At 39.9% G+C, this 23478-nt stretch overlaps 1 protein-coding gene across 2 annotated transcripts in view; it reads left to right on the top strand.

Annotated features, from left to right (window-relative positions):
• Window positions 1-23478, top strand: part of AGBL5 (AGBL carboxypeptidase 5) — a 2459386-nt gene that overhangs the window by 2366743 nt on the left and 69165 nt on the right. Inside the window, exon 16 of one of the 2 annotated variants that reach the window (XM_044062862.1) lies at window positions 4313-4360. The exons of the other annotated variant lie outside the window; for it this stretch is intronic. Coding sequence (XP_043918797.1) covers window positions 4313-4360 — 48 coding nt within the window. The remainder of the gene's footprint in view (window positions 1-4312; window positions 4361-23478) is intronic. 2 annotated transcript variants of the gene reach the window in all.

Genomic DNA, 23478 nt, shown 5'->3' with positions numbered 1-23478 from the left:
ATTGCAATTCAGACAGACAAATATGTCACTAGTCTGGTACTTGAACAAGCAGGGGGGAACCAAGTCTTACCCCCTTTGCCGAGAAGCCCTCAGAGTTTGGCAGTGGGCTGTTTCCTCCCAGCGCTTTCTGTTGGCAACACACATCCCGGGGATATCCAATGTGATAGCAGACAAACTGAGCAGGGCAACCTTGTTGCTGCACTAATGGTCCCTCAAGAAAGAGATTACGGACAGGATTTTCTGTTAATGGGGCCAGCCTTGCTGCGACCTTTTTACCAGGCACATCAGCACAAAATGCAGAAGCTACTTTGTCCTGATTCCTCCTCTGGGAGAAGCCCTGAGAGACTCACTCGTACACGATTGGCTCCTGGGTCTCCTCTATGCATTTCCACCAATCCCATTGATACCCAGATTTCTACAGAAAGCAAAATCCCTGGGAAGGACCATCATTCTTATAGCCCCTCATTGGCCTCGGCAAATTTGGTTCCCATTCCTTCAACATCATCTCCTGGGGGATCCCTGGATTCTGGACCCAGTTCAACTTTCTGACACATCCATCGGGGAACTTCCATCCTTCTCTGCAGTCACTGAAGCTGACAGCTTGGCTGCTCCAGTTCCCCCTCATAGCCAGGCTTCATAACTTTTTCAATGAGACAAAACAGATCATTTTGTCTTCTCATAAGCCGTCCACTAGAAGATTATATTTTAGTAAGTGGAAGAGATTTTCCATATGGGCTTCTAAGCGGTACATTGATCCTTACCAAGCCCCCTTGACATCCATACTAGAATTCTTGGGTATGATTTTTAATAATGGAGCAGCAGCCACAACAGTTCGGGTTCATTTGGCTGCTATATCTAACTTTCAGCTCGGAATTGACTGGCTAAATATAATGTCCCACAAGTTATCCAAGACCTTTCTCAAGGGAACATTTCATATGAGACCTCCAGTGAAAACTCCCTATTCTCCATGGAATCTAAATTTTATGCTGTCTCGTATAATCCTTCCCCCGTTTGAACCAGCATCATCTTGTGACCTCAAATATTTGTCATGGAAAAACATTTTTCTGGTAGCTATTACTTCTGCCTGCAGAGTGTCAGAACTTCAGGCTTTATCTATCAGCCCTCCTTATCTAATTTTTCATGCTGACAGAGTTTCTCTGAGGACAAACCCCTCTTTTTTGCCCAAAGTTTTTTTCAGAAACTAATATCAGCCAAGTCATTGAGTTACTAGTTTTCTTCCCTAATCATTCCAATAAATTGGAGTATATGCTGCACAAACTTGATGTTCACAGACAGCTCAGATTTTATTTGGATAGAACAAAAGATATCAGGAAATCAGACCAGCTCTTTGTTTCATAAGTTCATAGGTTGGTACTAGGTTATCGGCCCTAGGGCCTATGCAAGCCTAGCCATAACAATTCCCTGAATATTTCTTCCCACAATATTTACTTCTCTGGAAGTTTCATTCTCTGAAGCCAGAAAAGTTAGACCAGTGGCTAAAACAACTCTGTCTAAATGGTTATCTGATTGTATCCCTTTTGTCTATTCAGCTGCTAATATGCCTTTGTAACACAAGATTAAAGCTCACTCAACCATAGCAGTTTCTACATCCTCTGCATTCCAAGCCAAATTTCCCCTTGATAACATTTGTGCAGCAGCCACTTGGTCAAAATCTCATACCTTTATCACTCACTACAAAGTTGATAAGGCCTCCAGGGACAGGGCTTCTTTTGGGTCTACAGTTCTGAAGAATGTAGTCCCGTGAGCCACCCAAGATTGATGGTGCTAGGGACGCTACCCATCAGTAAAGAGTGAATGGCGAGATTGAACAGATTGAACAACTTCACATTAAGAAGTTATGTACTCACCATAATGTTCCATGTGAGTTGTTCATCTCGCCTTCATTCTTACATCCCTCCCTCCTTCCCCCTCCTGGCTGATAGTTGACCTAGATGTTGGTCTCATCCTGGTTGCTCAATTCTTCTTCCTCTCCATAGGAGGATAGCTCATTTATATGGTTATAGTACACGCAGCAAACAAGATCTGAGGTAATTCACAGTGCATCATGGGATCGAGGCTTGGCCTCGAGCTACTGGATGACCTTGAACTTTGCATACGGCCATACCAGAGCTGATGGATCGGCTCCGAACCCATCAGTAAAGAATGAAGGTGAGATGAACAACTCACATGGAACGTTATTGTGTGTACATAACGTCTTATTTTTTTTCTATGTAATTTGCTCCTACCCTTTTCTAAAGATCCCAGTTCCAGTTCTTGTGTCTCTGTTACATTATTCAGTATTCAAATACAGTTGGTTTAAACTTGGATTTCCATTTTGTAGAAAATGCTTTTTTTGGCAGAAACCAGAATTAAACTTAGCAAGGTCTTAATATGTGTAAACAATTCTGATCTTGTACCCCGGTTCAAAAAGTCATTTCCATTTGCTACCCAATATGTCAGACAGAGTACTGTGTAAGGAATTTTTGAAGTCTGATAACTCATTACACTCCCAAAACATATGTTCCCAGTTACCTGTTTCTTCTCCGTCCCACCTCCAACATTTGTCATCTACTTGTGGTATAAAAATACCTATGCAAACATTTCAGAGTAAAAATCCTAAATCTTTTGAGACTTTGTTGCACACTTGGGAGCCATACATATGTCTTCCCATTGTTTCCTTGTGAATTGCTTTTCCAATCTCTCTTCCCAATCTTTTCTAACCTCCTATGATTGATTCCTCTAGTTATTGTGCAACATTTTGTATGCTCTACTAATTGTTCCTTTTTAACAGCAGCTTCTGTTCTAGATTCAGCTAACAATTTTTACCACAGCAGCACTTGGGATCCCCTATCCTTTTCTTTTTGCCTGTACGTTGATATCAATCCATGATAGGGAAGGTAGTCTGTAGACTACAGGCCAAATGTCTTCTTGGCCTCTTCCAGTTCTTTTATCTATCCCTCTCTAGTTATTTCCTCCCAGTACCTTGGTTCCTTGCCAGTTTTCTCCAAAAAATTCCAGCCCCCTCTTGTTTATTCTTTTTACCTCTAATTGCAGTCATCCCTATAAGCAAAATTTTATTTCACCATTATTATATTTGCTTAGTTCTTAGAATACTTTTGCAACTTTGTGAATATAACATTCCGTATGGATGGTGTTATTCAACTTCAAGATATGCATCCCACATTCCACCTTTCTCCTAATTTCTTGGATTTTCCACCTGTTTCATCATCACCCCTTTCCACTTTAAATTACAGCTTTCAGCTTGTGTTATGTGTATGAGGCTTAACTGTGTAGATCTAAAATATCCCTTCAAATTAGGTAATCCTAAACTACCTTATTAGTTGGGAGGCTCAACTTATCTCATTTGACCCTTGCCCTCTTCACCTCCCAGATAAATTCCTTCAGCACTTTATTAACTATTATTCGCATCTTCTCCTCTGGTTGATAAAATATGCCTGACCTGTAGATAAAACTAGAGGAACTAAAAACATTTTCCCTGCTTGATCTTAGTGTCCATGTCTGTAAGCAACAGCTTCCAGTTTCTTAGTTTTTTTAATTGTCTTTTTTTAGTTTCTTCTCATATATCCTTAGTTGCTATAACTGAATCCTTTTTAATCCATATTCCTAAGTACTTTACTGTGTCCTCATAAATATGGATACTGCTGGATCAGTTCACATGTGGGTTTTATCTTCATTAATTTTTTTCCCCAAAAGACTTGAAATTGACTCAAGATGTTCCACAACACTGAGATGTCCTTTTCTGGTTATACAAGGTACAAAATAATATCATCTGCAAATAAAGTCAATGTTCTTGATTACCATACCAGTTATATCCTTGAAATTCTGAGCCCCTTTGTAAAGGTATAAGATAACTGTCAACTAGTTGGACTGATTCAAAGTTGAAAGAAGAATTTTCTTCAGTACAGATTGGTGCAGTGAACAGAGTAGTAGAGTTATTTTTGAGCAAGCTAAACCTTGGCTCTAGATAGTTGTCATTCTTGAAGTGACATCCTGACCACATGTGCAAAAATGGGAAAAAGGGATTGTGGGTGGATGGATGGATTGTTTTGACAAAATAGTTTTTGAACTGAGTAACAGTACTATCTGTAGTGCTGTTTGTGTTTGGTGGAGGTGTACTAGTGTGGCCAGGGTAGAGGATATTATTTACTGTGTCCCAGAGCAGTTTAGGATTGTTGTGATATTTATGCTGAAGACTGGAATAATAGGATTGCTTGTCCTACTTAATTTGTTTTTTTTAGCATGATTTCAAAGCTGTCTAAAAATCTGTATGCTGGTTTGTGTTTCACTACAGGGCCATTCTTTCCAGGCTTTCCAGACTGCAATTGTTTGGCTAATCAAGGTTTGATTTAATTCTTTTTATATGAATAGGAGCAAGACTGCTGTGAATGTTGAGAAAAGCTGTATTGCAGTAAGTGACTACTTCATCTACTGGTAAGGTCTTAATTTTGGTTCATTTCATGAGGGATAGATAAAAGATAAAGGTTCCTTGTTAAATGAAGTAAGACTGCATACTTAGTTGTATAGGATTGTTTTGTTTACACTGCTGTGGAGTTGTGCTGTAAAAGTTGGAATATGATCACTAATTATATCAGGTGATTATGTAGTTTGGCTGAGAGGAGAGGAACCAGTCTACTGTAGAATGCCTGTTACTACTTTTATTGAGTCTGGTGGGGAAAGTAATTAGCTGAGTGAAACTGTAAAGATTTATAAAGTTTATAGGAGAATCTGAGTTAGTAACGTGCCAATCAGTGTTTAGATCACCCCGAGTAATGGTTTAGTGGAGGATATTGCAATTAATCCAGCAAAGAAAAATCTTCTGCTGTTTGGATATTGTTACCTGGAGGTAGATATAAGGCTACTATGCACATTTGTTTATAGGTTCATAGGTTCATACTAGGCTATCTGCCCTAGGGCATTTGTAAGCCTAGCCAGAGTGTGTTTGGCTTTCGCCACCCATTAAAATGAATTTTACTATGCCCTTTTTCAAGGTTTAGTTTACTGTGCCTCTGTCTAACAGTGACACAGAAGTGATACCCTGGGTAAACCTACGATCTCCCATCCACTCATCAAGATTCCTCTTGAAGAGAGTCAGTGAGGGACTCTGCCTAACCTGGACTGGGATTTTATTCCAGAGTGAAGGGAGCCTCTGGGTTATGAATCTGTCCCTCCAGCATGTCCTATTTATTTCTGTGCTGAGGTTCAAGTCCCTCGAGCACGTAGCTCGATGAGATTTGGATTTTCTGAGGTGCAGCATGTCCATTAATTCCGGGTTGGACATGGCTTTATACGTCAGACACAGTTCGCCTCTAAGCAGGCGGTATGCAACCGAGTAGAGCTGGTGTTTCTTTAACTGGGCAGCATATGGCATCTGTTTGAGCCCTTTGATCCTCTTGGTGAGGTACTTTTGGGGTCTTTCTAGTTGCTGCAGGTGTCTGGTAAGGTACATCCCAAAAGGGGCATTGTACTCAATTATGGGCCTAATGCGGGATGAGTAAAGAGGCACAATGACCACCCCTGATCTAGATGTGAATCCCTTCATGATTAGGTGGGCTATATTATAAAGTTTTTCTAACCACTTTGGCCATGTGGTTGTCAAATGAGAGATTGCTATCAACTTGGGTCCCCATGTCCCTAATTACTTCTTCCGTACTTAATGGATTACCACCTATGTGGTAATTTGTGGGCACTTTGTTTTTGCCAAAGGGGATGACTATGCACTTTTTGGCTTTTAGCTTATGATTGCTTGTTTTTAAAAGCAATGTCATTACTTCAGAATTGTCAGATTTTGAAGGAATAAGTGGATGAAGAGTGAGGTTGAAAGTGTTCATAGAGGATGCCACACCCTCTCCCCTTTTATTTCTTTTGCCAAGCCTAAGTATATTGTAACTGAGGTGCAGGATTTCTTCATCTTTCATATCTTGTTTGAGCCATATTTCAGTTATTATAAAAAAGTCAGGGGAATACAGGGCAATGCATGCATGGAGATCAGTCAAATTGTTACTGATGCTTCATGCATTTAGGTTTAAAAACAGCAAACTTGATACTCTCTTAAACGGGGTAAAGGAGGAGAAATTGGATAACTCTGGTGAGCTGATTGAGTTTTTTTTTTTTTTTTGAGTTGAGTAAGAATCGGGGGTAGGGTAGGGAGAGGGTGAAAGGAGTGGGCCATACCTGAGCCAGTAGTGTTTCTGATACTCAGAAACAGTCAGTTTTGTCAAACAACTGCTAGGGAAATGTTGCCAGTGTAATTAGAGCGACAAATAACAGAGCAGAACAGTCAGCAGTTATAAATGCCTTGAGTACATTTTTATCAGAATTCAGTATGGGAAGAAAAAGGGTTGGATGTACAAGTGATGACAGATAGGATGTTTTTTCTAGATCAGTAGGTTGGGCTGTCCGTATGGGGTTGGCCTTCACTGGAAGGAACAGTCGAAGTACAGTGACATGCTTCATTTTTCAAATGAGAGCAAACTGCCCATGGGTAACAGAGCCATACCTATCAAGATGTAATGGCCTTAAGAAGCCTAAACTACATTAACGCATGAAGTGTCCTTTTCCTTTAGCAATAGCTGCAAGCTCAGAGGCACAGATGGTTTTAACAGCTTACCTAGTAGTACCTAAAGATGTCAGTCTATATATATTGTCTGCATAGAAAAAGAATTTCTGCAACCTGCAAATCCTTCTAGCAGAAGAAAGATAATTTTATGCAGTATGTTGCAGAATGACAGGGAAATCGATGACTTTTGATACTGTGTGGAAGGCGCAATCTTGCAAGTGTATTAAAGAAATATTTTTTAGGTGAACAAAAATATGTGCAGATTTTTGAGTAAACAAAACGCATTACTTAAATTCAAATTCACAATCTGTCAGTTAAAACTTATTTAAACATACTTACTTACAGTTAGTAAACCTGTTTTAAGGTTACAGTGCAAACTCCCTGAAGTACAGATTTGAATAAAGAACCTTACTTGTATAGAACATCAGATCTGATGTTGTCATTATCATTTTTTCAACTGCTGGGTTCGGATCCAGTCCTTGGATCCAACTCAGCCACTTTTTCCAGCTTGTAGAACACTGAAGCTCTCAAGCTCCTTCCTTTACCCATAATACTTTTGTCACCTTACATACCTCAGATGTTGTTTGCTGCCATAGAGTTTGGATGTGGTTGCTGAAAACTCTCAAGTGAGCCCTAATAGTTTTTTGAGAGTTAACTACTTTTTCTATATAATCCTAATAAATTATATATCTCCACTCTTTTTTCCTCCCTTTAATTCTCCTAGGAAGTCATTTCTAAATTTTTTCCCAGTACTGTTAGAGTATTCCTGAATACCATCTCAAGTATCCTGTCCCTGTAAAGTACTTTAATACTCCCTTTTTACTTACCATTGTTGGCAACACCTTTCCTTGACTATCCAAAAAAAAGTTTTATCTAACTTACTTTTCTTTCATCTGCTTACTAGCTATTTTCAATCCCTCAAAAGTACCAGGGCAAAGTTTTTACTCTCACTCTGCAGCTAAAGTCTGGAACTCCCTCCCCCTAACTACATGGACAATTACTAACTTAGAAGATTTCAAATCCTCCCTAAAACAACATCTAAATAATACATGGTTGTGCTCATGCTCAATTCCTGGCTAACTTTACCTTCCAACCCTGGCTGATATAATTTTGGCTAACTTATCTATTCTCTAAAGGATACAATTTTCCAACTCATATTTGGCACTGCTGACCTCTTAGCTAATCTCATCCCCTTCTGTCTTCCCTCACATATCCACTACACTTCTTTTCTCTCTTAATGTAATGGTAACTAAACAACTTATCTCTTTTTTAAAATCACTAGTAAGAACTGTAGAATAACTTTTATCACCCTATGTAGGAATGCAAAATATCTATCCTCTAATGCTTCGATGATAATCTACTGTATGCTCCTAGATCTTTTGATTGCATTGTTGTGTGTGTGTTGTAATATTTTGGATGAATGTTTCTGCACGTGTTGTTAAACTATCTGTCTATCGGTAATTACCTACCTACTGTATATGTAAAAATTATAATAATACATATGTACTTAATTTACTGCTATTTTGGAGTTTTCTTCCCGGACCTCTGCTGGAAACATGTTCTTTTGACCCAGATGGACTATCCCAGTAAACAAATGTCAAGTAAATAAATAAATACTATGTCTGAAAAACCTTCAGGGTTTAAAAAATGTGTGGCCTGCGGCCACAAAATACATAGCTCAGATGCACATGCAAAGTACTTGTATTGCTTAGGGCCTTCTCACCTGGACTCCCGACTGTGATAATTGTAAAGGGTTTAATATCCATGAATTAATAGACCGAAATAATAAGCTAATTCTTAGGGGCTTGCTGCCCTCTAAACCTGTATCTACAGTTTCTGGGGCTCAAACCCTCAAAAGGTCAGACAAAAAAGGAGATTCTCATACAAATGAATCTTGTAAGAGATCTCTGGCCCCGACAACTTCTGCTACTTCATCTCTGTTATCAGAGCCTCCTCCTAAACAAGCCAAAAAGTCAGATCTGACAGCTTCAGGTCCGAAACCAAGATCCAAAAAATCATCACGGATCTATTTACCTCAATTATTACCGGATCCAATCACCTCTCTGCTCCTATCCCCTTTTTTGACACAATCTCTTTGGCACCATTCAAGACCTTCATCCACAGCCTCATCCATTTGATCTTCCTAGTGCCTGACTGAAGCTGATGTGGACAGGATAATGAGGAAGTTTCTCAGGATGCAGATACAAATGGGAGTTCTTCTGGCTCCAACCTCATTGGGTCCAGAGACCCTTGTTAGTACTACACTTCCGCTATTAGCTGTTTATCTGATTTGACTTTTGGTTTCGGAACCATCAGATCCAAAAGTCCTGGAGTCCTCTGCCTCAGATCTGAAGATGTTGGCATCTTCAACTCCGATGGTGTCTCTGAGTTGTCTGGCACCAAGTACTTCAGAATTGGACGACTCTCAGAGCTGTAGCATCAGCGCCAAATCTGGGGTGTTGGATTCGGCTCTGAAGTTGTCAGAGCAGTTTCTACCACTCAGAGCTTTGCCATTGGACAGCTCAGCTCTGATGTACATCTTGAGCAGCTTGCCTTCGGGGTAGAGGGAACCAACAGTCTGAAAGCCTGCCTTATCAGATACATTGGTGTCTCTTTCTCCAAGGCTTTCTCCCTTCAAGGTAGTAGAGAGAGCTTTCTCTCTTCCCAGCATTCCGACTTCTCTTCCCTGTTCAGCTCTGACATCCCAACCCTATTCAGTTCTGCATCCAGAGCCTCGGTCATCTGTTCCATTGTGACAACCAGCCAAAGTCAGTATCCAGACCGTACAACATGTTATAGTAATCACTTCCAATACCTTCCTGGAATATACTACCAAGGAGGTTCCTCAGAAGAGAAAGTGCAAAAGGAGGCACTTAGACTGTCCACAAGAGTCTGTAACTGAGGACACTGACTTTGATGAAGAGGAAGGATCCCCAGATCACCACTCAATGACATCTCATTTGGAGGCATCTTAGAACTCCTAAAACAAAGGGGTGGTTGGTCCCCAATAACCATTCCCAAGAGGAGTCGGTGTTCCTGGAGGCTTTTGGAACTGGCCCATCTACTTCCTGAGTGACTCCACCAATTGAAGAGCTCATTGATTTTGTCTCTAGATGGGCGTGGAAGGAGCTTGACATTACTAAGCTGATCCCTAAGAGACCAGATAGGATGCTGGCACCACCTAATTATAGACCACACTGGAGTAAAGTAGTACCTATTGATGCCATGGTCATAGCGGTGGCCATTAAGAAGAAACTAGCAGAGCAATGTTCCTGTGTCCACCACCCCCCCCCCAATAGGGAGTCTGGGGTGCTGGATAGGTTTGGGAAGCATGTCTATGCTTCTGCAGCCTTCACCCTTAGGTCACTGAATTATTTGGCAAATTTTACAAGAAACTTTCCAAATCCCACTCTGGGACCATATCCTCTGAGGTAGAGAGCACTATTTCCTCACGTTTGGCTATCCTTAGGTCTATTTCAAATTCATCTGTGAAGCTTATCTTCCATGTAGCTGAAGGTACCACACGGGTGACAGGTTCAAGCATTTCCAGCAGGAGACATGCTTGGATGTGTTTATGTGATTTTGCGGAACTCTTCAAATCTTCTTTCTTCAATGGTCCCTTTGACGGAACCTCCTTTGGCCCAAAAGTAAAAGATGCACACTCTAGGTGTGAATAGGAAGGGAAAACCTGTCTGCTATGAGGGTACATTTTTTGACCCCTCAAAGGACCTTTTCTAGGAATCAATGAAGCAGATGGAAAATGTGGTTCAAAAAATCCCAGGATGCTTTCCAAGATCCATGTGGCGATAGTTTCCCCCAGGGGCAGAGGAGGTGCTCCAATGGAAGATGCTGTCCCCATGGCAGAGGTGGTTCACATAATCATGGATCTAGGATACCTTGTCTGATAGATCCTATTAGTGCTTCTGAAAGGAGGCCCAACCGTCCCTCTCTGGAGGCAGTCAGGGGTCATTTACCCCCACACCAGAGAGCCTGGCTAAAAATAAAAGATTCATGGGTGCGAAGGATAATGTCCAGAAGTTAAATAATACCATTTTCCCATCCACCCCCACTAGTCTCAAACAAAATCCCTGATGTTCCACCCAGTCAAAGGGAAGCAGCAAAACAAAAAATAGACAAGCTGCTAGAAAAAAAGAGTCATCCAAGAGATCTCCCCAAACCAGAAAGAGTCCGAAACTTATTCAGAATTATTTTTAGTACCAAAAAAGACAGAGGACTGGAGACCAATCTTGGATCCCAGTACACTAAACTGATCAGTAAGGCATACAAAGTTCTGGACGGTCACATTTCAGTCCATTCTGACATTTCTCCACAAGGGCAAGTGGATGTGCTTGATAGATCTTCAGGATAAGTACTATCCCATCAAAATGAGCAGACGATCCAGAAGATATCAATGCTTCCAGCTTGGAGACAGCCATTACCAGTTCAGAGCACTGCCTTTGGTCTCACCACAGGCTACAGGCTGTTTACTAAGTGTGTGGCAGTAGTTGCAGCTCACTTGAGACTGCAGGGATTCTAAGTGTTTCCATATCTGGATGACTGTCTCCTGACTGCTCTGACCAGGCATCAACTAATTCAAGCATGGGACTACTTACTCCAGCTGTGCTCTTATGTCTGTCAAGTACAACAAATGTCAACTAAATCCAACACAGACTCTGGAATTTATATGTGCTCTGTTCAGTACAGTCACTCAAATAGCTTCCCTCCCTCTGCTTGAATTCAGACAATTCATATCCAGGTCAAAAATGTCATTCAGAGTTTTTCTCTTTCAGCAATTCTGATACTCCAAGCACTGGGATCCATGTCTGTGGAAATCACTCTGGCTTCAATGGACACTCACAAGTCAATGGTCTATTCTCCAGCAACCTTTATCCAGTCAAGTCAAAATAATGAAAGCCTGCAAAAATTACCTCCTCTAGTGGATCCATTCCAATCAAATACAAGAAGGCCATCCCTTTGTTCTACTTCAACCCAAGGCCACAGTGACCATGGACATCTCTCAGAATGAGTGGGGGGCACTTCTTGGTAAGGACGGTCTAAGGCACATGGTACCCCCAAAGAGGCCTGGACATGAGAGCTGCCCTCCTAGCATTGATGGCCTTCCACAACTCTCTCCCAACCATGACTGTTGCATTTCAGATGGATAATATGTCACTGGTCTGGTATGTCAACAAACAAGGGGGAACCAGATCTTTACCCCCTTTGTCAAGAAGCTATGAGAATACGGCAATGGGAAATCTCATCCAATCGTTTTCTGATATCTGCACACATTCTGGGGAAATCCAAAGTGATTACAGAAAAGTTAACCAGGTCTATTCTAATGCCAAACAAGTAGTCTCTCAACATGAAGGTGGCAGAGAGGGTTTTCTTTCGATGGGGGCCAACCATGCTGTGATCTCTTTGAATCTCCCTCTCAACAAGTGCAGCAGATTCTTTGCCCCAAGTTCCCCAGTGGGAGAGTCCCCAAGAGACACTCTTCACACTTGGCCCTCTGGTCTCCTGTACACTTAACCTTCTACTCCCCTGATTCCCAAGACTCTCCAGAAAGTATCTTGATTGAAGAGCACAGTTATCCTTATTGCACCTTTATTGGCCTTGACAGATCTGGTTTCCCCTTCATTTGGCCTCATCTTCTGCATCCATCCTGGATTCAACTCCAGACCTAATGTCTCATGTGATACACATGACTCATCCAGAGATTTCAGGCCTCAAGTTGACCACATGGTTTCTGGAATTCCATTGATTGCTAGACAGCCCAGACTCTCCCCCATGTCCATCACATTTTTTATCATTCCCACAAAGTTTCCACGAGAAAAATGTAGAAAAGTCAGTGGAAAAGATTTGTTTATTGGGCACATAAAAATAATCTAGACCCCCTTTCAGCACCATTTTTTAAGGTTCTTGACTTGTTGGCTACAATTTTCAGTGAATTGGCTAGCAGCCATTTTCAACTTTCATATAGGAGTAAATAACTCTACCTTAGCTTCCTCCAAGCTTTGCAAAGCCATTCTCAGAGGAGCATATATACTTAGACCTCCTTTAAAGGGTCCTACCCCCCTTGGGATTTAAATATTGTTTTATAGACCTTAACCTAACCCCACTTTGAACCTTCGGCTTAGCGTGAACTAAACTTTTTGTCCTAGAAAATTGTTTTCCTAGGTGCTATTATTTCTGCCAGAAGTACGTCTGAACTTCAGGCTCTGTTGTCTAACCCTCCTTATTTGATTTTTCATAAGGGTAAGGTATCTTTATGGAGCAATCCTTCCTTTCTTTCTAAGGTGGTGTCAGAATCTAATATTAATCAGGTTATTAACCTTCCAGTCTTTTATTAAAAATTTCTCAAACAAAGGAGAATATATGACACATCTGGGGGATGTTAACAGATGGTTAAATTTTTACCTTCACAGAACCAAAGAACTGAGGAAATCTGAAAAATTATTTGTTTCCTTTTCTGAATCAAAGTTAGGCAAACCTGTTTCTTAAGTGACTTTAGCTAAATGGTTGAATAACTGTTACCTTTGTTTATGAAAAAATTGGATCTAATGTTGTCAATTTTCATTCTCTCCTCAACTAATGGGTTCTGATCTGATCCCTCAAATCAAAAAGCTCATGACAACCTTGAACTCTCGAGCTTCTCCCTTACCTGCAGTGCACCAACCCCAAGTACCTTAGATCTTGTTTGCCGCTTTGAACAAAAGACGTGGTGACTGCTACTCTCGAGCTAAGTGATTTCTTCTTTGTCAAAATTACTATTTTCTGGACTAAATTTGTTAAAATCTTAGGTCTATTTACTCTCCCTTGACTATCTCTTTCCTTTATTAGTTTCTTTTGCATTAACATTCTTCTTCTCCTTTTCTCTTCTCCGTATTCTTGAATACTGTAGTTAGTATTTTCTTTCTACAACTGGTATAGCCTTTGTAGTATCATTGCTAGCATTTTCTTTATTTTTTTTCTGTAACGGTGTCTGTTTAAAGAAATTGTTATTGCTTCTTTACTTTTTGGCTAAGTTCTACTGTAGTATTAGTCTTACTAGTTTAATATTGGTGTTATGGCTGAGAAAGAGAAAGGCCCTGCGGGGGTTCAAAAATTGCATCAAGTAGGGGCACAAAATGTCATTATCAGATGCTCACACATTATGTATACATTGCTTAGCCCCCCCCCCACTTACAGGAAGACTGTGCCATCTGCCATGGGTTTAACGCATTCACTCCAGAAGAGCTCAGAAAATGCTGACTACTTACTTCTACGTTCAGAACTCTTTAACAATGACAGCTAGACTAAAAATGTAAACGCAAAGGTTGTTCAGTAGACACTGATTTTTCTAGTGGTGCAAATGTTGATAGTATGCACATAAGTCATTATTAATCTCTACCTTCTTCTTCTTCTTTCGGCTGCTCCCGTTAGGGGTCGCCACAGCAGATATGCACATAAGTCATTATTAATCTCTACCTTCTTCTTCTTCTTTCAGCTGCTCCTTGTTAGGGGTCGCCACAGCAGATCAACTGTTTCCATTTCTTCCTGTCCTTTGCATCTTGCTCTGTCACACCAACCACCTGCATATCCTCTCTCACCACATCCATAAACCTTATCTTAGGCCTTCCTCTTTTCCTGTTACCTGGCAGCTTCATCCTTAGCATCTTTTTTCCAATATACTCTGCATCCCTCCTCAGCACTTGTCCAAACCAATGTAATCTTGCCTCTCTGGCTTTGTCTCAAAACCTTCCAACCTGGGCTGACCCTCTAATATACTTATTCCTAATCCTGTCCATCCTATTAATCTCTACCTCTATATAGTAAATCCCCAAATCCTAGACTTCAAACACTACTCTTCTCTTTAAATATGGAGACGTTCACCCAAACCCAGGCCCAACAACTGCTACTACCACTCAACTCTTCAACCTCAATCCCACTACTATCCATTCCCTTACCAAACCACCTAACTCACTCTCATTAGCTCACCTCAACATACGTAGCTTTAATAACAAAGTTGCGCCACTCCATGCTGTCTTGGAAGTCTACTCCTTTGACATTCTTTGTTTAACAGAAACTTGGTTAAAACCTGTAACTAAAGACAATGAAGTCATCCCACCCGGTTATAATATTTTGTGACTTGACCGTGCAACCAAAAAGGGTGGTGCTGTAGCTATCCTATTTAAATCTGGGTTACAGATTACTACCTACGACTGTAAACCACCTAAAGACTTCAACTCTGAAATTCTTATTACCAAGCTTCAACTTAACACATTCAAATCCATCTATATTATCTGTATCTAGCTTCCTCCTGGTAATAACATTGCCACCATAGAAAATATCCTTTGTTGGTTATCCCAAAATGTACCCCAAGAAACCATATTCCTAGGCGATTTTAACATTGATTGGAAGTGTTGTAGCAGTAGCCACCCTACCAGACATATTAACCTTTTTGGTTTTCCTCAAACCATTACCTCCCCTACCAGGATAAACAAGCCTAATAAGAAAGAAAGTACCTTAGATTGGATTCTCATAAGTAATCATCCCCAGACATATGAAGCTGGAACCCTCCCTGATGATGTAAGTGACCACTCACTAACCTACATCATCATGCTTAGATCCAGTCTATGTAATCCAACCATATCTAGGACAGTTAGAACCAAGAAAAACTTCAACCCCGATCTCCTCCAGAGAGAACTAAGAACATGTAACTGGTCTCCCTTAAAATACCTCACACTGGAGGAAGCTGTTAATTACTTTAATTCTAACTTCCTAGCCATACTAGACCACCATGCACCAACCCGCTCTATTAGAATGAGAACTAAATCTGCCCCATGGCTTTCAAAAGAAACCAGGCAAAAAAATCCATCTCAGAAATAAATACTGGAGTAAATCTTGTTTAACTAAAAACCCAGTAGACCAACCAAACTTCAGACAGCTGAGAAATGAAACTAAAAAAGCTATACTGTCTGATAAAAGAAACTACTACCTATAATTCCAGCAGACTCATCATCATAAATCACAAAAGTTCTGGGCGAGTATTAATCAATTATTACACCCAGGTCAATCCATCACACCAAACCCACAAGGCACAGACCAGGATAATCCCAAGTAGACTGCTAATGCCTTTAATACCTTTTTCACTGAGGCCATTCAAACTCTTGTCAGTCAGTTATCTACTCAGAACTTAACTATATCCAACTCTAACTCTAACCCATCCCCTCCATTTCTCTTCCAACCAGTCCCAACAACATATATTCTTACCCTTATCCAAAAACTGAAACTGTGCACTCCTTCAGCAGACCAACTACCCGCTGAATATCTACAAAAGGCAGCCAAATTCATCGCCTGTCCCATTTCCATTCTCATCAATAGAACTATCAGTGAAGGACACATCCCTAAAATCTGGAAAGTGTCCCATATTATCCCCCTTCACAAGGGTGGGAACTCTACTGAACTCTCCAATTACCATCCCATAGCCCTACTTTCTCCCTTAGCAAAGATCATGGAAAAATGCATCCACAGACAATTGCTAGACCACCTAATCCAAAATAACTTACTTTCAAACTCTCAACTTGGTTTCAGACCTTCCCACAGCACTACTACTGCCCTCCTTTCCTTTACTGATTGTATTAACAAAAACCGCAACCTCAATATGCTTTCCTCTGCACTGTTTATAGATCTGTCTAAGGCATTCGATATGGTAAATCACCAGATACTTATAAATATCCTCAAATCCCTGTCACTAGATGCACTAGCTATAAAATGGTTCCATTGCTACTTAGATAACAGACAACAGGCTGTACTTTGGCATAACATTCTATCTACCCATCTGCCTGTTAACATTGGTGTTCCTCAAGGGTCCATATTAGGACCTCTCCTGTTTTCTATATTTATCAACGACCTTCACCTAGCAATCCTCCAAGCTACATGCATACAATATGCAGATGATTCCACACTTATATGCTCAGCCACATCGATATCTGAACTTCACTCCCTTACCCAAAATGTGTTTAACACAGTTGAACAATGGTTTACACAGCGCTGTCTCCTTCTGAACCCCCAAAAAACTAAACTCCTCCTTTTTACTCCTACTTGCAAGTCCCCCCCCAATAGACTTCACAGTAACATCCAATAATGGTACTCTCCTATCCCCAGATCCAACTACCAAACTACTAGATATCACCATAGATAACAACTTTAACTTCGACACCCATAGTAACAATACTCTAAAATCTGCTAATAGAAAACTAGGCTCTCTCTACAGGATCAAACCCTTCCTCTCTCCTGCAGCTACAATAACTATTGCTCACAACCATCTAATTTCTACTCTCCTCTATGCTTTACCCATATATACTAATCTCTCTAAAAACAACCTTAATAAAATGGAAAACTCTTACAATAACATAGCCAGATTTGCTACAGGTAACCCTTTCAGAACCCACCACTGTTTTAATTTAAAGCAGCTAGGATGGCTTGAATTACAAAATCAGCTTAAATTCCACCAACTGACCATTGCCCATAAAACCCCTTACCAACCTACCAATACCTCTATACTATCTACCCTCATTACCCCCTACAACAATCTAAAGACCTTACGATCATCACATAAACTTCTTGTAAATATTTGTAAATCAAACAACAGGGCTAGGGACTCTCTTTTCTCTAATACTGTTGGAAAATCCTGGAACCTTCTTCCTAACGAACTTTCCTCTCTTCCCTCTATGTCACTCTTTAAAACCAAATTGAAACTTTTCCTCAGAACACACTGGTTGTGCCCCTGTACTAAACCTGATCAACTAGCTCTTCTTACTTGGTTCAACCTGCCCTCCTCTTCTCAGTAATCAAGTTCCTTTTCTTAATAACAAGTTACCTTGTCCTTCTATACTATTACTTACATCTTCAGAATCTCATTAAGGAGACTACTTTTACTAATATATTGTATAATTTCAGCTCCTACTTTTTCTTTATGACTACTTGTATACTAATATATTGTATAATTCAGCTGACATTTTTCTTTATGATGTATTGCAATTACATTTTGTATTGTACTAATTGTATCTGTATATTTTGCACTATGTGCTATGAACGATTGACCTCTTTGATTATTCTCCTGTACTGCACCTGCAATGTTCATTGTATACATTAATTTTTGTATATGTGATTTTGTTTGTTTCCTTGGAGCTTATCTCCCCGGGCCTCTACTGAAAATGGACATATATCCAATTAGACTAAATAAATAAATATTAAATATTTGCCAAGGAATGCTGATGTTATGCATATTGCTTACCTTTCTGATAAAACAAATCATAATATCTGGGTGAACGGACCATTTAGACCCACACAATTTGTAATTAATTTGTTTGTGTGAATGTCAGCTTCAAATTGATACTTTATCCATTACTGTGTGATGCTCCTTTACTGAGATATGCACAGAAATGTGATTAATATTATATTTCTAATAATCTGACAGTGAAACAAAGCATGATATCTCATCACCTGTAACAGACAGAGGCTACATATCAGTGTACAAGTTGTGTGGCTTAATGTCCCCTTCAAAATGATCCATCGTGTGTCGTCACCTTTTTCCCTTGCAAAGATATAGGCATAATAATGAGAAATATCCTAATTTCCATAATGCGGCAAATAAGCCAAGTATTTGATTTCTGTCCCTTGTCATAGATGAGCATTAATATTTTGCAGAAATTGATGTTTGTTCAGCTGTGAATATTACACTTCACCCCTGGCCTTGCCTTACTTCCTTGCACACATATTCACAGTAATATGGCAAAAAATTTAATTTTCATAATCCTGGAAGCAAACAAACTGTGATAGCTGTCCATGTGTGATACTTACAATTCATATTATTACATCAAGTTGTACATTTTGATAGTGGGTTCAAAAGGATACTTCACTCGTCACTTTGCTATCTTTCCTAGCAGAGTTATTTACCAAAATGTGAAGAAATATCATAATTTGCATAACCTGTCATAAACTATGATATCTGTACATGTGTACAGCTTACAGTTACAAGTCTCTTACCATCTTATAAGTACTAATACTATATTCAAAAAATAGGTCTTACCCAACATGTTGACATGTTCCCTGCCGCAGTTATTCACTAAAATATGAAAAAAATATAATACATTTCATAACCTAAGTCGTAAACAAACTGTCACATCTGTACATGTGTACTGCATACAGATACAGTTCTTTTACCAGCTTAAAATGAGGTTGTACTCAATAAGTTGACAAGTTCCTTAGCAGACTTATTGAACAAAATACGAAAGTTATCATGATTTTCATAATCTGAGTCATAGCATGTAATATCTGTATATATGAGTACAGCATACAGTTACAGTTCTTTTATTATGTTGTAAGTAGTGAAACCAGTGAGGTTTTCGTAACATTTAACAGAGTTTTCCTTACCATAGTGGTCCTTCTTGATCATGGCTGTTTTCCATCCTTTGTCACTTGGTGCATATTACCAGTGTATCCTGCATTGCTGACATCACACCATTATGGGGGAAAAAAGAAAGGTAGCTGCATGAGGGTTTTACCTGACAAGTGATAATGACTCTGTGTTATACTGTTACTGCACATACGGTAAGTTAATAATGTGATAATGACTTCCATTTCATTACTGCAAGGTTCTGCGTGTTCAGACAAAGGTGATAATTACAGCTGTTGAGCAGACATTCATTACATTGCTAGTGCACATGTAATGTAAGACTGTCTCATTACCATCTTTCAGTAAAAGTAGGATGACATTTACATATTACTGAGCACTTCCTCTCACCTAAATTCTACACATGACCGAAAATGCCAGAAATATTGTCCAAAACATGTGGTTGATCCATGCCAAAGTTAATGTACAGGTAATAATATTTATCTGTCTGAGCCATCCCACTTATTAGAATCAGACTCATAAATAATGTCAGAATATGTAAGCTATCTGTCTCAAACTGTCATGAATGATAAAGCTAGAAATATTGTCTAAAACATATGGTTGATCCATGCCAGAATTAATGTGTACATAATAACATTTATCTCTCTGAACCATTATGCTGATTAGAATCAGGCATACAGATAAAGTCAGACATATTTAAACTATTTGATTGGTTCATGTAAGAATGAGTGCAAAAGTAATAACATTTATCTTACCATCTCTCTGATTAGGAAGAAAATAAGGATTAACATCCAGCATTATTCTGAACTTATTTAAAATGGTATCACCTATCCAGACACAATAGACATTGCCAAAATAATAGCAAACAGATTCAAGTACTAATTTTACCCCAGTTATTTTGTTCCCAAGTCCACATATCCGTAAATCCTTTAAAACTTCTGTTATCACAGAGGAACATGTGCTGAAGGTGCTTTCTATGACCAGAAATACTTCTTTCATGGGGCCTGCTAGTTTACAAGATCTACTCCTTAAAGTGTTTAACCTAAGTATAGCTATTGGGTTTGTCTCTGAAGTTTTGTACACTGCAGTGGTGATGACAATCTACAAGGGAGTCTCCGTCACCAACCTTGGGAATTATAGACTCATCAGTCAAATAAGTCTCATTTACAAAAGGGCAGTTAGCATAGTACTAATCTGTGAACCTCACTTGTGTATTTCATCTCCCAGCGTTGATGGAGTTCCTGCATATCCGTAAGTCAAACTCCACTCGCGCAACCTACATGCAAGGCCTCAACCTGGTCTGTGACATTAATAGAACTTGTTGGCAGGATATATTTGTGTCCCAAAGACTCCTCCATCTGTGGAATAGACTCTCTCTGTATGTCAGGTGGAGTACCTCTCTAGCTCTCTTTAAGAGGAACCTGTATGACTGGAAGGGAAACAGAAAATAAACCCCCTGGGATCCCACCTGTATCCCTGCTGCACAGGGAAAATAGGTGCTGACTTTGTGGGAACATGGGTGAAATTCTTGGCTAGGCTTATAAGGGCCTCCGGGCCAGCTGCCTAGTATCCTATGAACCTATAATCCATGAAGTATATTATAATAAACCTTATAAACAAAGATATCAGAAATCTCATTATACTTGGCTTGAGTACTTTGGCTTTGTCATGGGCAGATTCGGCATAATGAACTTGGTTAACCTCTTTAAGAGGATAATCCAGACTGCCAACAGTGATCATGCTATTCATAGGGCATATCAAGACTTGGTCTAGGTGTTTTGCAAAATAGCCAAAGCTATTGTAAGTAAGCTTAACATCATAAAAATAAATCTAAATTGGGTAAGATGGATAGCAGACTGGCTAAAAAGCAGAACCCGTACAGTGCAAGTGGCAGGTTCCTTATCAGAAAGTATAAAAGTAATCAGTGATGACCCATCTTCTTAACACTTTTCTGATCTCTGGACTGGAATCTAGAATCCCTAAACCCTGTCAAACTATGTTTTCAGACAACTGAAAACTGGGAGCTGTTGGCAAACCCCACTCCAATACTCTAACCTTTCCACAAGAACTTATTCACATAAATAACTGATGTCTTGAAAATGAGCTTAATTTAAATGAAAAAAAATTCAGTATTGTCCCATTTGATAGGCAACCCCCTCTCCCCAAGCATACAGCATAGACAGTACCCACTTTAAATTGAAAATGTTGTCAGGGACCTTGGATCATGGTCCAACAATTCCCTACCTTCCAGTTATCATATAACAGCAGTAGTCAGAAAAAACTGCTTAGTGTTATTAATTTCAAAGGGAACAGAATTACAGTAAAATAACAAAATGGTTCAGATGTTGGGTCTTTCCATCATCACTATGCCCTGATTCTTGCAAGGACATTGAGAGCAATAAGGGAAGTAAGCCATACAGAACATTACATTACTGATGTAAATGCATTTATCGCCCTATCTGTTTAAAAAAAAAAGTGATTACAGTTAGTCAGATGTGGCAGATACTGTTTAAAAAATGCACGCTTATACAAAACTTGCTGTTTCATTAACTTTTTTAGTTTATTACTGCCAAAGTAAGTACTCTAGTAATATTTAAAAATTGTTCCAGATTTTGAGTCTTTTTCTCCTGTGATTTAGCTAGATCTGGTGCCCAGTAAAGAAAAAACACCTCTTTTCCACCAAATTAAAAAAAAAAACATAAATACATATATTAAATAAATAAAATATTTTTTTGCCTAAAACTGTAGCAATTTGTTTGCTACTAATACAATATGTTTTTCCTACAGTTAAATTACCAGGTGTATTAGCCGCTACAGCACTTCACAAATGCAGTATCGGCATTTATGAATTTACAGTTACAGCTGGACAGTCTGCAACTATTTCTTTGTCTCAACACATTGCTCTTTCCACACAAGTGTATTATTGAAATTGTGAGAATACCTATACCTCTTAACTGTCCCTTATTTATAGGATCAAAGAAAGTTACTAGGCTATTGGCCCTGTTCCCCATCCAGTTATCCAGGTTGCACTTAAAAAGGGTTAATGAGGTACTCTGCTTGACAGAAGGGGGAGTCTCTGGGACATGAATCTGTCCCACCAACAAGTCCTATTGATGTCACAGACCAGGTTGAGGTTGCGCGTGCGGGTTACTTGAGTGGAGCTTGACTTGCAGGTATGTCTCTTTTTTTTTGCCCCAACCAAGCATCAGCTGATAATGGCAAGAGAAAAGGTTCTCCTAACATGCTGCCTTCTGAGGATAACCATAAACTACAAAAAGTCTCATCTGGAACCAGCTCAAAGCTTAGAATTCATAGGAGCACTTCTTGACACAAAATCAACCATTGCTTCACTTCCCCCCTCAAGAGTTCAGATAATAAGATTACAGGTCAAAAAGATAATCTGCAGTGCAATGATTTCAGCCCACTTGATCCTTCAGGCTTTGGGATCAATGGCAGTGGCAGTAACTTTAGTACCATTAGCCATATTTCACATGAGAATCCTTCAGTGTATGTTTGCCAAGCAGTGGTTAATACTTTGTCAATCCATGTCTACTCCGATTCAAATCACCCACTTAAGTAGGAGAGATCTCATGTGGTGGATTTAGTCAGATCAAGTTCTACAAGACCATTTGTTCCCCCTCAACTCAAGGCTATAGTGACTACGGACGCTTCTCAGCTGAAGTGGGGGGGGGGTATTTTCTGGGCAAGAATGTCCAAAGCACTTGGTCCCCCGAAGAGACCAATTTGCATGTCAATGTCCTAGAGATGAGAGCAGTGCTATTAGTGTTGCAGGGACTTCAGGATGCTCCTCCTTCAGGGACAATTGCAATTCAAACAGACAACTTGTCAATAGTTTGGTACATCAACAAACAAGGAGGGAACAGATCTTACATGTTGTGTGGAGAAGTGCTCAATGTGTGGAAATGGGCGATCTCGTCCACCCACTTTCTTAATGCAACACACATTTCAGGTAAGTCCAGTGTGATAGCAGACAAACTGAGCAGGTGGATTATTCTACCTTGGGAGTGGTCCCTCAACAAGAATGTGACAGAAATTGATTTTCCATCAGTGGGACCAGCCTTGCTGCAATCTTTTCACCTCTCACCAAAACAGCAAATGCAGCAGCTACTTTGCCCTCCTCCCTCCACAGGGGGAATCACCAAGGGATGCTCTCTTCTCCATGATTGCACCCCCCAGTCTTCTTTATGCATGTCCTGCAATTCCACTGATTGCAAAATTTCTGCAGAAAGCTGCTAGGTTGAGTCACCAGGTAGAAGAGCAAAGTAATCCTCATTCCAATTTACTGGCCTCGACAGATTTGGTTCCCCTTCCTTTGGCCTCACTTACTTTACCAACCTTGGACTCTGGATCCAACTCCAGACCTCCTGTCTCACCCAAAGGGTATGATCCAGCCAGATGTACCACACCTCAGGTTTATGACCTGGGTTCTCCAATTCCATTAATAACCAGACAAACTATGCTCTCTTCATCTGTCTGACGAATA

This window comes from Protopterus annectens, chromosome 2.part1, assembly GCF_019279795.1.
Source record: "Protopterus annectens isolate FY-2018-M chromosome 2.part1, PAN1.0, whole genome shotgun sequence".
In the NCBI taxonomy this organism is placed as follows: domain Eukaryota; kingdom Metazoa; phylum Chordata; order Ceratodontiformes; family Protopteridae; genus Protopterus; species Protopterus annectens.
The sequence above is the reverse complement of the archived record's forward strand: the minus strand, read 5'-3'. Positions and strand labels throughout refer to the sequence as shown.